Below are 16,016 nucleotides of genomic sequence, written 5' to 3'. Positions count from 1 at the left end.
ACTACTGTCCATCCATCTACTCATCCACCCATCAATCCATCCACCCTGCAAACATTCACTCAGCACCTCTCTTGGACCTGATTTGCAATAGGGACATGGCAGTGATGACAGCGATGGATTTAGGAGGTGGGGTTGAGGAAGGATGGGTGTGGGGAGCCAGAGATGATATAATGGCCGTTGGCTGCTGGTCATGGAGGGGGAACACAGGGCAGGAAGAACAGGTTTGAGGAGGGGATGCTGAATCCTGTTTGGGACTCGGGGGCCGCAGGTGCCTTTGGGAGATGTAGGGGGAGGTGTCCTGTGGCTGGGAGTGGGGTGTGATAAATGGACCCAGAGGGGAGGACCCTCTCTGGAGACCTTCATTTGTGGGTCAGAACCAGAGCCATGGTTGCGGAGCAGGCCGGGGGTAGCTCAGATGGCTCAGATGGCATCAACCCGCCATGACCCTCTCCTGTCCTCAGACTGGCCCACCTGTAACCTGCCCTTCCAGACAGCTCCCTCGCCAGAGCCTCAGACGTGGCTGCAATGACGGGTCCTGGGCCTCGGGTCCGCCGTAGGCTGGGGGAGGAGCTGCTCTATTCAAGGCCCTCCCGTGACTGTGCTCAGTCGCTGTGTCCACGAGCAGGGCTCCCGGGCAGGGGCAGGGACCCGCCGAGGCTGCCATCACCCCGGAGGTGCTGTCTCACTGCAGGTGCTGCTTTAGCGCCTGGTACCCACTCTGCCCGGGAAACTTCCAGGTGGCGCAATGGTAAAAAAAATCCGTCTGCAAATGCGGAGATGAAAGAGATGCTGATTCGATCCCTGGGTTGGGACGATTCCCTGGAGGAGGAACGGGCAACCCTCTCCAGTATTCTTGCCTGGAAAATCCCATGGATGGAGGAGCCTGGCGGGCTACAGTCCATGTGGTCACAAAGAGTTGGATACCACTGAGCACAAGCACCCGCTCTGCTGAGACGCGGCAGCTGCTGAGTTCTGAGCCCTGTGTTCCTGCTGCCTTCAGTGTAGACGAGGTGCGGGTGGGGGTGGGGAGATGGGTTGACGCCATCGTGAACTGCGCACCCCCAACCCCCACCCCCACCCTGGCTCTGACTTGTGCAGCTTTACTCAGTGGCGGAGCGGGGTCCACAGCAAAGAGAGTTTAGCATGCTGGGCTCACTCACACTGCCAGCCGTCTCTGATACAGGATGGGGTCCCCACTCACGCTCCTATTGTCCCTGGGAGTCCAGGGGGCAAGCCCAATGAGCTGCAACCCTTCCCTCTGCCTCTTTCCTTACGGGAGCTCACACTCAGGAAGCCCAGCCCCCAGCCACTTTTTCTTGCAGTTTGGCTTTCATGGAGCTAAGTCTTGAACATCCTGTCTGAGCCACAAGGGAACCCCCTCTTCAACCTCCACCGGGACCAAATCCTCAGGCTTTTTCTTCCAGGAGACCCTTGCTCCAGCCCCCTGGATAAACTATTAGAGATGACAAGCTCTGTGGACCTGGGCTTCACCCAAGACTCTCCCCTAACGTCACCCACAACTCCCAGCTGTGGGTCTTGTGGCAGAAGATCCTGGACAGTCCACAGGGTCCTCAGTCCCATCCTCCTTTGAAGGACTAGATGGCAAAGTCCTCCAGGATATGGGAAACAGGCCCTGCTGTCTGGAAGCTTGAGGGGTACTTTGGAAGGCTCCTCTGATCCAGGGAAGAAGCTGAACCCTTCAGCTGTCACATGCTTGGGGCTCAGTGAATGGCAGACAGGGTCAGGCTTGGGGGCCCCGAGGAATATCCCAGGGGCGATCAGGGAAAGCTTCCTGGAAGAGGGAGCCTGGCTGGGCCCTGAACAGGAAACAATTTCCCCACTTTAAAGAGCTTTTTCATTTTGAAATAATTTTAGATTTACAGAAGAATTGTAAAAATGGTACAGAGAGTCCCCACAGCTTGCCCTGATGTTAACATCTTACATAACCATGGTCCATGTATCAAAACTAAGAGATTAGCACGGTGTAAGGCTATCAGCCCTTCCTTTGGATCTTTCTGAATAATGTCCCATCCACGAGTCCACGTGGTATTTGGTCTTTATGTCTCCGTAGCCCTCTGTGGGTTGGTGGTAGTTTCTCAGCCTTTCCTCAATTTTCATGACCTTGAAAATTTTGAGGACTGGCTATTTGGTAGATTGTTCCTCCAGTTGGGTTTCTCCAATAATTTCTCAGGATTTGCCTGGGGTTGTGTGTTAGGAGGAGAAGAGTGTGGAGGTAATGCGTTCTTCTCAAGGCATTATACTGGGGTTACGTGAGACCACTGTGACTTACCACATGGTTATTAAACTTTTTTTTTTAAGTATTTGTTTATTGATTTTTTTCACTGCCCTGAGTCTTTCTGTGTGTGGACTTTCTCTAGCTGCGGCAAGCAGGCGTCTCGTTGCGGTGACTTCTTTTGTTATGGAGCAGGGGCTCTAGACTCTCAGGCTCAGCAGCTGTGGCCCACAGATTTAGTTGCTCCAGGGCATGTGGAATCTTCCCGGATCAGGGATCGAACCCGTGTCCCCTGCATTGGCTGGCGGATTCTTACCTGCTTCGCCACCAGGGACATTCATATGGTTGTTAATCTTGATCACATGGTTACAGGATATCTGCTGGGTTTCTCCACTGGAAAGATGCTAGTTTTCCTTTTCCATACTCGGTCTGTTAGAAACAGTCACTAGGCCAGCTCACACTCAAGGAGAGGGGAATGAGGCATCCAAGAACGTGGACATAGGATAAAATCACCACACTGACTTACACCTATTTGGAGGAGCCATCTCCAGGCTATTCAAACCGCCTAACACTTTTCCCACTGATTTTAGCATCCATCCATGGGTCTTGCCTGGAGCAGTGGTTACTGCGGTATTCTCATGGTGATTTTCTATTCCAACTTCTTCCCCCCTACATGCATTATTTGAAATTGTTGTGTAAGGGAGATTTGCCCCTTCTCTGCCATTTGCTTATTTGCATCAGCGTGGATAATCGTTAGGTTAGAACCTATTGCCGTTATTTACTTTGTTGCTCAGACTGCTCTAACTCTGACCATTTGGGAGTTCTTTCACGTTGGTGCCTGTGCTCTTCTGACATATTCCTTTTGTTTGTTTGTTTCACTTCCTCACTTTGGAGCAGGCTCATCTTGCATTTCCCTTGTCCCAGTGCATTCGCTGTTTCAAGTTCTGGCTCTTTTTATTTAGAAATTCATATCCGGATTGTAGATGGGCAAGTTGCTATTGGGGTATCACTATTTCTAGACCCTCTTAGTGGACAGAGCTAGGAAATATTTTTTAGAATACTAATCCATGTAAGGGGCTTCCCTGGTGGCTCAGACGGTAAAGAGCTCTCCTGTAATGCAGGAGATGTGGATTCAACCCCTGGAGGAGGAAATGACAACCCACTCCAGTACTCTTGCCTAGAGAATCCCTTGGATGGAGGAGCCTGGCCAGCTACAGTCCATAGGTTTACAAAAGAGTCAGACACAACTTAACAACTAACCACCACCACCACCACCAACAGTAAAGTTCACTCTTTGTAATGTACAGTTCTGGGGGTTTTAACAAATGCTTAGCGTTGGCACCCTACTCCAGTACTCTTGCCTGGAAAATCCCATGGACGGAGGAGCCTGGTGGGCTGCAGTCCATGGGGTCGCAAAGAGTCAGACATGACTGAGCGACTTCCCTTTCACTTTTCACTTTCATGCATTGGAGAAAGAAATGGCAACCCACTCCAGTGTTCTTGCCTGGAGAATCCCAGGGACGGGGGAGCCTGGTGGGCTGCCGTCTATGGGGTCACACAGAGTCGGACATGACTGAAGTGACTTAGCAGCAGCAGTAGAGTTATATATCCATGACCCCGGTACTATAGGAAGCAGTCCCATCATGTAAAAGACTCTTTTATTTGGCCCTTTTTAAATCACACTGTTTTCCAAAAGGGCTTCCCTGGTGGCTCAGCTAGTAAAGAATCCACCTGCAATGAGGGAGACCTGGGTTCGATTCCTGGGTTAGGAAGATCCCCTGGTGAAGGGAATGCTTTTGTAATCCCACCAACAATAATGAATATTCCTGTTAGTCCACATCCTCAACAGAATTTGGTATTTAAAAATTTTAACTATTTGAGTAGGTGTGTTATATCTCATTGTGGTTTGAATTTCCATTTTTAAATGACTAATGGTGCTGAACATCTTTTTATATGTTTCCTTGCCATATTTCTTTTGTGAAACGTGTGCTCAGATCTTTGGTGCCCTTCCTAAAAACAAGATTGTCTGTCCTCTTGTGTTTGAATTTTGAAGTTCTTTAGGCACTGGACACAGGTCCTTAAATGAATACACGATTTGCAAATCTTCTGGTCTGTAGGTTGTCTTTTTACTCTTTTAACAGTTTCTCAGAGCACAAGTTTTTCATTTTCATTAAGTCTAATTTATCAATTTTTTCTATTATAGATTGTGCTTTTGGTGTAGCCCATTGATAAACCCCAGGTCATGCAGATTCTCTGATGTTTTCTTATAGAAATTTTATAGTTTGACATTTTATACTTGGGTCTACAATACATTTTGAGTTGATTTCTGTATAAGGTGTGGGATACGTGACAATTTCATATTTTTTTCAAATGAACACTATTTTCCCATTTAATTTCCTTTGCACACGTCAAAAATCAGTTGATTACATTTGTGTGCATTTATTTCTGGACACTCTATTTTGTTCCATTGATCAAAGTGTTGTGACCTTGCCAAAATCATATTTTATTGATTACTATAATTTTATGGCTAAATCTTGAAGTTGGGTGGTATGAATGCTTTTGCTCTTTTTCACAGAGAGCACAAAGAGCTCTGTTTGTTTTGGCTACTCTAGTTTCTTTTTTATTTAAAAAAATAAAAAATGGATTCCTTTACTTTTCATATATACATATGTGTGTGTGTGTGTGTATATATATATATATATATATATATATATGGAGAAGGAAATTGCAACCTACAGTATTCTTGCCTGGAAAGTCTCATGGACAGAGGAAACTAGCAGGCTACAGTCCATACAGTTGCAAAGAGTTGAACACGATTGAACAACCAAGCATACAAACATACACATATATATGAATATTTACAAAATTTTGTTTTAATTTATAATCTGTTAAAAATTTTTTAAAAATTTATTTGGCTGCACTGGGTCTTAGCTGCAGCATGCCAGACCAGTTCCCAAGCCAGGGATAGAACCCAGGCCCTATTTGGTCCCCTGGCTGTGGTTTGCTAACTTCTGATACAAAAGGACAGTAGATACTGAGCACGTGTGCTAAGTCACTGAGTCACTGACTCAGATGTCGGCCGCTCCTCATGGGGTCCGGCTGGTGCTGTGCCCCCAAGTCCCACTCTTTGTGACCCCATGGACTGTAGCCCGCCAGGCTCCTCTGTCCATGGGATTCTTCAGGCAAGAATACTGGAGTGGGTTGCTGTGTCCTTCTTCAGGGAATCTTCCCGACTCAGGGATTGAACCCATGTCTCTTATGTCTCCTGCATTGGCAGGTGGGTTCTTTACCACTAGCACCACCCAGGATGCCCAGTAGAGACTGAATAAGCATGTTTATGCTTGGGGAAGAATTTGTCTTTCTTTCTGTTGGGAGTTGAGTGTGGGGCTTGGGTCAATCTCGTCAGAACTTGGGCTGCATGTCGTCTGCTCCCTCCTTGCCTTTGGGCTTCCTCTGTGCGGCCCCCTGGAGAGACGGGTTCCTGCGGCTCTCTTAGCTGGTTCCCCTTTTATTCGGTGATGGTCGGTGTGGTGATAGGGGAGGGGGTGGTTCTGATTCACACCCTGGGAGCACTGGGAGCCTTCCTCCGTGCCCCTGTGCTCCTGCGTGGGTTTCTCCCCCACCCGCCCCCAGGAGGGGTGCCCGCTCTGCCCCCTCTCCTGCTCTGGGTTCCCACCAGTGCCCTTGGGCACGGTCTTGGTGTCCTCTTCTCTGCATGGCGCGCTTTTCTGCTCCCTTCCAGGGACAGGTGTGTCAGTTGGCTCCTCCTCTAGCCCCTCCATGGCAGGTGCAGGAAGGCGGCAGCTTTCTCTGGAACCCCCTGATGTCCATGAGCTCCTGCGGTGGTTCCTGGAGGATCCCAGTTCCTTGGTGTCAGAGTCCCCCAAGTCTCCACGTCCTCAGGCTAGCCTGCATTTGGTTTTGGGCAATTTGTTGAAATGTTACAGCTGAATCCTCTTGCTGGTTTACATTTGTGTCTAGCCCATAAAAGCCAGCGCTTGAGTCTGGCATCTCCTTGTAGGTACCTATCTCCAGACCGTAGTGAACTGTGTTGAACTCCATTCTCGGGTGGGTTTATGGAAAGTTGTTAATCTCCTTTTGTCTTGTACAGGAGGGAGTGATGCCCTCTCCAGGATCTCGAGGCCCCAGACCACAGGTGCTTCTCAGACCTCGGTTGTGTCATGCTAACTTGTGGCTCATTGGCCAAAACAAGTCACGTGGCTGAGTGTGGCTTCAAGGAGTGGGGAAATGGACGTTATTCAGAGACAGGGACTTCAAGGTCAAAAGCAAGGGACGTGGATACACGAAGGGGAGACAGGTGGGGCCATTTGCTCTCATATGAGTTCTATTGTGGTGGGGAAAGCAGGCACTCCGTTCTTTCTACACCTTGGGATCCAGAGGGGCTGCTGCTCGCAGCTGGGCCAGGCCCTAGGAAGGACACCCAGGGCTGAAGATACCTGACCAGGATATAAGGGCCCAGGAAAGAGAGGAGAGGGCCCCCAGAGCCCACCTGGGAACACGGGGCTGCCTTCCGGAAGCAGCCCAGCCCCCAGGCTCCCCGCTTTGGCTCTGAGGGCCCTGGGCTGAAACCCTCCTCTGACCTCTTGCTGTGGTTCCATCTGAGGTCCAGCTCTAGGCGTGGGGCCAGGGCTCTTTGGGTTTCCGTAGACCCAGGGCTCCCCCACCAGGCCTGATCCCTTCTCTTTTGATCATCTTTGATTTACCTTGTTGGGGGCTCTAGGAGGCAGGTGTGTGTTTGACCCGTGGGGCTGGGAAAAGACCCATGGATGGATGAGCCCGAGGCAAGCAGGGGTTCTCTTCATTTTGTAGATGTGGTGATGGAGGCTCAGAGAGGGCAAAATGACCTGGCTGGGTGTCACGGTAGAGCTGGAACTTGAACCCAGTGTCACTGACACCACAGGTACTCTGAGAATATTTCAGGAGGGCTGGTGGTCTGGGTGTGGCCAGTTATGACCCCATTGAGTCCTGCTTCTGTGTCAGGATGAGCCACTTGCCACTTGTTGAACGCGCTGGAGGAAATGCCCAGCTCAGCCTGGGGAAGTCAGGAAGGCTTCCTGTAAGAGGCGGCTCTGCACTGAGTGCTGAAGGACAAGTTGGCATTCCCTGAGGAGCAGGTGCAGAGTGCGAGGGTGTGTGAGAGGTATCTGGGGAAGGCTGAAGCCGGGCACACGGGGCAGGGGCTGGACACACAGGAGGGGCCCCAAATGCTGGGGCAGAGGCATCCACCCACCTTCCCTCTTAGCAGAGCTGCCGGGGTAGAGGGCATTTCTGCTCCATGGCATTGACTTGGAACCACAGCCCCATCCTACATCCCCCTCCCTGAACTCAGGCTGCCTGGGCACCCCTTGCCCTGTGGTGGGCATCTTCCTCCTCTGAGCTCCCCCAGGGCCCCCAGATTCTCTGGAATCTTGGGGTTTCCCCAGTCCTGGCCCAGCCAGACTTCCTCAGCCTGGTTGCTGATGCCTCCCTCGCCAGGCTGAGCAGGATGCCAGGAGCCGCCTCCTCACTCCCATGCATCCCACAGGGTGTCCTTCCCCTCCGCCGGGGCCTTGGTGTCTCCCTCTCCGCAGTGGGAGTGGAGACCTCACCGGCTGGCTGGAGTGCAGTGTGGCCAGCGGGGCTCAAAGGAGGTTGGCGTTGGTCTGGCTTTCTAAGAGCCCCTGTGGCTTCTGTTTGAATATTTGCCTCCTTCCCTTATCAGCAGCCATGGCTGCGTCCAGTGGGAGCATGGAGAGGAGGAGGAGGCGTGGTCATGGTGGTGATGGCCCCAGGTAAGGGGAGGAGAAGCTAGGCCACTGCCCAGGTCCCCGGGGAACCTGCCCTCCTGGTGGCTGGGGCCACGGTGGGTGCTGGGTAGTGCCCCCCCCAGGGAGGGCCTTGGGCTGTGTCGTGCTCCTGAGTTTACTCAGGGTGACTGTGGAGGGTCCTGGTCCTCACCCCTCCCTGACAGCTGGGGTCACACAGCTCAGGGGCAGCCCTCTTGCCTGCCTCTCCAGTTCCTTCCAGAACCTCCCAGAAGGCAACAGGCTCTGTTTCCCTTCCATCTGCTTCATGATGGGTAGATAGAATTATGGTGATTTAAAACTTCTCTTGGCTTGTCTTCCCTGGTGTGACTTCCCAGGTGGCTCAGACGGTAAAGAGGGAGAGATGGGTTTGATCCCTGGGTTGGGAAGATCCCCTGGAGGAGGAAATGACAACTGACTCCAGTGTTCTTGCCTGGAGAACCCCTTGGACAGAGAAGCCTGGCGGGCTGCAGTCCAAGGGTGGCAAAGAGTCGGACACGACTGAGTGACTAAGCACACAGCCCGGCACTTGGTCTGTCAGACCCTGCTGTGTTTCGAAATGGGTACTGCTGGGCCCGGAAGGGCGGAGCCCCCGCTGCACCAACGGGGCCTGACTCAGATGGCCGCTCCTCGTGGTGTCCGGCTGGTGCCTGCGCCCCCAGGACAGAGAGGTCGCCCTGTGGACAAGCCTGGCAGGGGTGCAGGTCTGCCCCACGTCGGGGAAGCCCCGGGGCCTGCGTGGAGGAGGGGGTGTCCCCGAGTCACCCAGCAGGCTCTTAACGAATAAAATTGGCAGAAATTCTGAGTTTCCAAGTTTATTGTTGGTGGTTCTTTTAAAGTCTCAAGAATCATTCTTGCAAAGGCTAACATTTTAATCTGCTCAGACTAAGAGGGGTCCTGAGCTCAGTGGGGCAGCCCAGGGCCTTCCAGAGCGGCCGCTGCCAACCCTGGAGCCCAGGCCTGGGCTGACTTCACAAAGATGCAGGTTGGGTGCGGGTGTGGGCTGAGCTTGGGGGGATGCCCCGGACGTTCATGAGACCCTCTGCTGATAGATTTCCTGGGGCGTGGGGACGGGCCCTGCGGTCCCTGTCTGTCCTCACTGGGCTCACGGTGCGGGGCCCCTACTGGAGGAAGGCCCTGAGGAAGTCGTTGTAGGAGATTTTTGAAGACAGAGTCTTGTCGTAATACTCCAGGATGTGGAAGAACTCCTCCTCGGAGAGGTTGATGCTGTACTGCCTCAGGACCTGCGGGGGAGAGGAGCCGCCCCTGGTACTGGAGCCGTTCAAGACCAAGACCATGGAGGCTGGCTAGGCCAGGAAGAGGCTGGGCCCTTGCCCACCTCTCCTCCCACCCCGAGCCTGGACAGCCCACCTCCAGAGTCACGCCCTCCCCCCGCCCCCCCAACCCTTCCAACAAGGCAGCCCTGTCTAGCAACACAGGTGTTGTGAGGCTGGTCAACGTGGAGGACGAGGAAGATGGACAGAGCGGAGGGGATTGGAGGGGAGACTGGCCACGGAGCCTTAACTAGGTGGGAGGCCTTGGGGTGCAGCTTCAGGGGAGGGGAGGAGGGCAGGCCCGCAGGTGCAGGCTTCAGCGAGTAGTTATGACTCAACAGTAATACATCCCATGCCAGAGCCTGCTGATTTCCCAACCAATGCCCATTGGCCCTTCCCCTTCTATTATCAGACCCTGATTTTCTTCCAGACTGCTGTGTGCCCAGCCAAAATGAAAGGTGACAATTCTCAGCCTCTCTCACAGTTCTGGCCACTAAAACAAAATGAGAATGCTATGCTGGACTTTTAGGAAGCCTCCCCTAAAGAAAACAGGCATGCCCTCCTTCTCTCTTCTCTGCTGCCTGGAATGCTGAAGTGATGCTGGGGCTCCAGCAGCCATCTTGGGCTATGAGGCCACCTTGGGGGAAGGAATCCAGGTATTGAGGATGGTAGGAAAAAAAAATACAGATGTCCCTGATGACAGTCCAGACACCATGCCAGCTCCGGACTTCCTACCTCTGGGATTCTTTTACATGAGAGAGAAGAAAACTACCATGTCTAAGCTGCTGTGATTTATTTCACCTCTGTTATATGCAACTGAGACACTGTGATATATACCCTATTAAATAAATATGAAGATTAGGTTATACATTTCCTATGTATATTTTGTGTTATAATTCATTTCTCAGAGGAGGCTAGAGAGTGGGGTTGGAAGAACCCAAGTTTCCTCCAGGGCCGGCAGGACTGGCCCAGGCCCGTGGGGCTGTGGTCAGCTGGCCTGCCTCTGGGGCTGATGGGCTGAGAGCAGGAAAGGGGAGTGAACCTGGGTGTCCAGAGGGCCCAGCACCCATCGGGTCTCATTGCCAAGGGCAATGTCTCCGTTTCTCTTGCCCCCTCCCTGCTTGTCACCCACCCCGAGTTCTTAGGGTGTTATCTTCCTTCTATTCTCTGGCTGAGAATTGTATTTGACCCCAAAGTAAAGATCGGGGCTTCTCTGGTGGCTCAGACAGTAAAGAATCTGCCTGCAATGCGGGCGACCCAGGTTTGATCCATGGGTCAGGAAGATCCCCTGGAGAAGGGCATGGCAACCCACTCCAGTATTCTTGCCTGGAGAATTCCATGGGCAGAGGAGCCTGGCAGGTTATAGTCCATGGTCTTGCAAAGGGTTGGACATGAGTGAGTGACTAACCAGCGCTGTGAGCTGGAGGCCACGTGGGGGAGGTGACAGGGTATTCACCGCCGCCAGTGACAGGCCTGGCCCCACCCACTGTGTGTGTGTTGCTCCAGGGGCCCCTCACTCTCTAGTGCCCTGCGTGGGGTCCTTGAAAATTCAGACCCACTAACTGCCGTTCATCTGCCTGCATCGCTATTTAAGAAAAGCTTTTTTACATAAAAATTTTATTGTCTTAGTTGTTGAAGCGCAGAGAAATCTAAGGAATACATTTTTCCTAAGTGCACTGAGAGGTCATAACCCTTTCTTGCTTTGATGTGTTGACTGAGTTTTTTTTTCCTGGCTGTAATATTTGATTTTTAATCTAACATTCTAGACTTCAATTATTTTCTCAACCTTAGTGTTTAGCTAGGACGGGGATGGGATAGAGAAGCAAAGAATGGGACCAGGCCCGCTGACAATTTGAGGAGTTCTGCGTTATTCCAAATGTGGGAGTTTTAAGTCACCCTCGAGGGTGGCCCGTTTCTTTCCTTCGGGAGGAAACCCTCCAAAGGTTCTGCGGGGTAAAGTCTAGCATAGATTCTGTTCCAGAGGTGGGGCTGTGGGGGGGTCGCGATTACAGCTGGTGGACTGGGGCGGGCGAGGTGCTCCCCCAGACCGGCAGGAGAGGCCCCGGAGTCCAGTCTCTGCTGGGGGAGCTGGTTGGCCAGACTGCATGGTCTGGGGTGGGCAGCCCCTCCATGACAGGACAGCAGAGGGAGAGGGGAGGGCCGAGTGGGGGGCTTTTGCAGGGCAGGGCTGGGGTCTGCAGACCCTGAGTAGCCAGGCCCAGGACGTGCTTCAGTCCCCGAGGTCGTCATTCTGCTCTGCGGCCTCGTGTGGGGTGCAGGCAGGGCTCTGAGGAGCAGCAGCGGATGGCTGCACTCAGATGTTGGTGCCCTGGGAAGGCCCAGCGGGATTCTAGAAGCCTTTGGGGTGGGGACAGCCTGGGGTCGGCTGCGGACGACAAGTGGACGTGGCCCCCAGTAACCTGGGGGAGCCCAGGAAGTGAGGTCTGGACAGCTTGCCCATGCCTGGGCCTTCCTCCGGGCCTGGGGGCTCCTTTGTTGAGGTTTTTCTGGCTGCTGGCATTTGGCGACCGCGTCCTATTTGGAGGGAGAAGCCCCGCAAGAGCCATGCTCACCTTCCTGAAGTCAGCCACGCTGAGAAGCCCCGTCCCGCCCTCGTCGTAGGCTTTGAATGTGCGCCGCATCGGCCTCCAGCAGTGCACGATCTTGGGCTGAATCCGAAGCAAGGCAGAGTAAAAGGAGCAGGTCTCAGCGCCGGCTTCTTTCTGGGAGAAGAGCCAAAACCCACGAGGAGGTGAGAAAGGAGCTCTGGGGTGGGAAGGATGGTGTGGACAGGCTGTGGCCCAAGGCAAAGGGAAGGGGCTGTGAGCTCCTCTCCTGGGCCTTGCTTCCGTCTTGGCCCCCAGGGCTCACTCCCCACCCAGGGCTCCCCGCTGGAAGGGAGTCTGCAAGCTCGTCCCAGGTGGCTCGGTGGTAAAGAATCTGCCTGCCAACGTAGGAGATGCAGGTTCGATCCCTGAGTCAGGAAGATCCTCTGGAGGAGGAAATGGCAACCCACTCCAGTGTTCTTGCCTGGAGAATCCTGTGGACAGAGGAGCCTGGCGGGCTACAGTCCACGGGGACGCAAAGACTCGGACATGATTTAGTGACTAAATAAAGCTCATCACAAACAGCATCTCCTGGGAGGAAGGTAGGTCTCTTCATCCCCATTTCCTGGATTGGGAAATGTAGGCTAATGGAGGCAAAGGGGCAGGATCAGGACCCCTCCGGGCTCCGTTTGATGCCAACACCACCAGACCACCATCCCAGGAAACCCCTCCCTGTGTATTTGAGGGGATGGCCAGGCAGATAACCGAAATAGTTGGAGGGGGGAAAAAAAGAGATTCGATTTGGATCTTCTAGTAGGTTCTTATAATGAACAGAGTTTTTTAAAAATCGCAAGGTTGTAATTATATCTAGTAATTAGACAGCACACTACACTGTGATTATTTCATTTAGGTGCTATCAGATTTGAAAACAAGATATTTTAGCATGATTTAGCCCCAACACATGTCTGAATATCACAGAGGTGAACTGTAGGCAATAAAGTGTAATACATTTTGGGAAAGTTTAATTTTTAACATGGCACCACATCAAACACATTAGCACAATGTTAAATTGCCTTCAATTTTTACATCCTTTAGCACCTATGATAGAAACTCACCAGATGCCCTGTAGCTTCACCAGCAGCTGATTTACCAATCAGCTGGTCCCCACCCATGGAAGAGAAGGGATTCTGTGAGCACTTGCTCTTCCCACACCTAAGTCCGGCTTGAGAAAGGGTTTTCCCATCCCAGCCCGGGACACCAACCCACCCAGGGGTCCTTGGCCGCTAGCAGTGCCCCCCAGAAGCAAAGTCCCAGGGCTCCCCTGGTGGCTCAGTTGTTAAGAATCTGCCTACAAATGCAGGAGAGACATGGGTTAGATCCCTGGTCCTGGGAGATTCCATGTGCCTCAGAGCAACTCAGCCCGTGCTCCACGACTACTGAAGGGGAAAGTGAAGTCACTCAGTCGTGTCTGACTCTGCGACCCCATGGACTGTAACCTACCAGGCTCCTCCCTCCATGGGATTCTTCAGGCAAGAGTACTGGAGTGGGTTGCCATTGCTTTCTCCAGGGGATCTTCCCGACCCAGGGATCGAACCCGGGTCTCTGGCACTGCAGGCAGACACTTTACCGTCTGAGCCACCAGGGAAAGCCTGTGCTCTACAGCCTCGGAGCTGCAACTACTGAAACCCACGTGCCTAGAGCCTGTGCTCCGCAACACGAGAAGCCACCACCGTGAGAAGCCCGCGCAGCACAGCTCGAGAGTAGCCCCTGCTTGCTGCAAATAGACAAAAGCCTGTGCAGCAAAAAAAGACCCAGCACAGCCAAAATAAGTAAATAACTAGAATTATTAAAAAAAAAAAAAGCAAAGCCCCAGCTCACTTCCTCAGAGGAGTGTGTCTGCTGTTAAGGCTACAGAAGAAAGCCTCAAAATGCTAGAAAAGGAAATGGCCCTTGAGATGGCTGGCGTGGTGGGGCCAGGGTCCGCCTGCAGAGGGGACCAGGCAGGGGCGGGGCGGGCCCTGGTCCCACTCCTTCCTGGGAGAGGCTCCCGGGAGTCTCACCACCTGTCAATCAGGCCCCGGGTGGGCTCCTGGATGGAAGGCAGGACTGTCCTGAGCTGCGGAGTGGAGGCTGTGGTTGGGTTTGGGTGCACGACCAGAGCTGGGGGCGAGGCAGGGGCACACGGAGGTGAGCTGGAACATCTGCCAGGGGGCCCAGGCTCCTGGTTGGGGGGTGGGGCCTCTCACTTCCCATACACAATCTCAGTCAGCCCCGCCACATACACACAAGCAGTCCATGAGCAGCGTTTGGATGCCTCTGCGAGGATAGGCAATGCACCTGGGAGCAGGCTGGCCTCTGCACACGGGGGGCTTGGAAGGGGGCGTGAAGCCTCTTCCCAGCAGGCCACCCCTCACAGGCTCTTCAAAGCCAGCAGACCACCCCTCACTTACAGAACTAGGCCCAAAGAAGCAGAGTAGGGCCAGAGCGGGCAGGGGTCTCCATGGCTCTCCAATTATGCTCGCAGGCGGACCCTCTGACAATTGAACGAGGAAAGTATTTTCTCTACTTATAGAATAACTGAGCTAGAGAAAGAATTGTCATAAAGCTAAGTTTTTCTTCCATTGTTTGTTGTAAGCCTTTGGTGCTAGCTCTTGCTTGTCTAAACTAGAAACTATGGTGAGATGCGGCCTGATTTTGCACAAAATGACAGATTTCGCTGCATGGAATCCACTGTTTGCTGGCTGGCACACCATCACTCGGCTGCCGCTGGGATGCGGGCGCCTGGGTGGGGGGCTGCCGGGCTTGCCCCACACCTCTGGTCCCCACAGCTGGGTCTGAGGGTGACTGGCATTGGCCGTGTTTGTCTCCAAGTCAACAAGGCCTGTTCGTACTTATTTAATTCAGTGTAACTCAATTCAGTGTTACAGATGATAGAACGTGAGCGTGGAAGTCTTCATGCTTTGGAAAGACTTGAGAAAGGCGTGTCCTTAACAGTGCGGTTGAACTGGGTGTGGGTGAGAACCATACAGTTACAAATGACAGAAAAAAGGTAAAAACCCAGGGGCCTCCAGTTGCAAGATTTAAGCATCTTTAGGGTCTCATTCCTCTTCAAAGAAGCAACAAGAGGACTGCAGACAATGCATCGTGGGTGCAGCTTATGCAAGAAAGATCCTGCGTCTCTGAGCAAGGTGGGCCCGTCTCAGACGCCTGATGAGCGAGCAAGCAGTTATGTGTGAGGTACAGGCGTCTCCCTTCACTGTGGCCGCCCCTGACCTGCGTCTCCACTTAAGTGACCGAAACCTGTTCCCGGCGGCCCTGTGAGCCACCGACTCTGTTCCCTCCAACCCACAGAGGCCCCCTCGGGCAGGTGCCACTCCGCCAGCTCGCAAGCCTTGGATCCAGGCTGCTGGCTCCCAGCCTGGTGAAGGCTCATACGCACAGTGCCTGCATGACGTGAGAGGACAGGGTTTAGGAGGAGCTGAGAAGCCCGTGCAGCCCGGCCCCACCCCGTCCTCCGCGTGATTCACGTACCATTTTATTCGCGTTCTGGATTTTCATTCTCTGCATCAGCGAGGTCTCCTTTGCTTTTAACAGGAGGACGCAGCTCTGGATGAAGCTGCAATAAGCGAACTTCCCGTTGTTCCTCAAGTCGTACTTGACGAGGAGCTGCTGGCACTCGTCTCTGCTGATGTCCAGGTTGAATTTCTCCACGAGAGCTGAAGGCAAGCACATCGGTTCACTTGCTGGTGGGCGGTTCCCTCTTGGTTCCATCATAGCTTTCACTCACTCACTCACTCATCACTCCTCCTTTGCTGAGACGGCCCGGCCCGGTCCTCGCTTCACAGGCTCGCGGCCGCTGGCTGGACGGATGTGGAAACGCACAGGCAGCGACAGGGTAAGCGTGGCCCGGACGGGGGGGACCCCGCGTCCTGCTGGGCTCCCTCTGTCCTGGCCTAGCCTGCTGGCCCAGCTTTGCCTGGTCTCTGTTGCTGCGGTCACAGCAGTAGGAACATAGCACTGTGGGGGGGCCACGATCTCAGGCAGCGAGAGCATGGAGCGAGGTTCCTGCCACATGGGAGTTGGGCAGGGCCAGGCAGGTGGGGAGAAGGGAAGGTTCCATGTGCTAGGCTGTGGGCCTGGCAGGGGCCCCTGGGGTCAG

At 53.4% G+C, this 16,016-nt stretch overlaps 1 protein-coding gene across 2 annotated transcripts in view; it reads right to left on the bottom strand.

The window, feature by feature from the left end:
* Positions 1–8,839: 8,839 nt before the first annotated feature.
* EFCAB6 (EF-hand calcium binding domain 6) overlaps positions 8,840–16,016 on the bottom strand; it is a 259,814-nt gene continuing 252,637 nt past the window's right edge. For both annotated transcript variants that reach the window (XM_025282724.3, XM_025282725.3), the window contains 3 exons: positions 15,389–15,573; positions 11,885–12,034; positions 8,840–9,281 (listed from right to left, as the gene is read on the bottom strand). In XM_025282724.3, coding sequence (XP_025138509.3) covers positions 9,159–9,281; positions 11,885–12,034; positions 15,389–15,573 — 458 coding nt within the window. In that variant the 3' untranslated portion in view covers positions 8,840–9,158. The remainder of the gene's footprint in view (positions 9,282–11,884; positions 12,035–15,388; positions 15,574–16,016) is intronic.

This window comes from Bubalus bubalis, chromosome 4 (assembly GCF_019923935.1).
Source record: "Bubalus bubalis isolate 160015118507 breed Murrah chromosome 4, NDDB_SH_1, whole genome shotgun sequence".
Lineage (NCBI taxonomy): Eukaryota > Metazoa > Chordata > Mammalia > Artiodactyla > Bovidae > Bubalus > Bubalus bubalis.
Note: the sequence above shows the minus strand (reverse complement) of the source record. Positions and strands in the feature narration are given on the sequence as shown.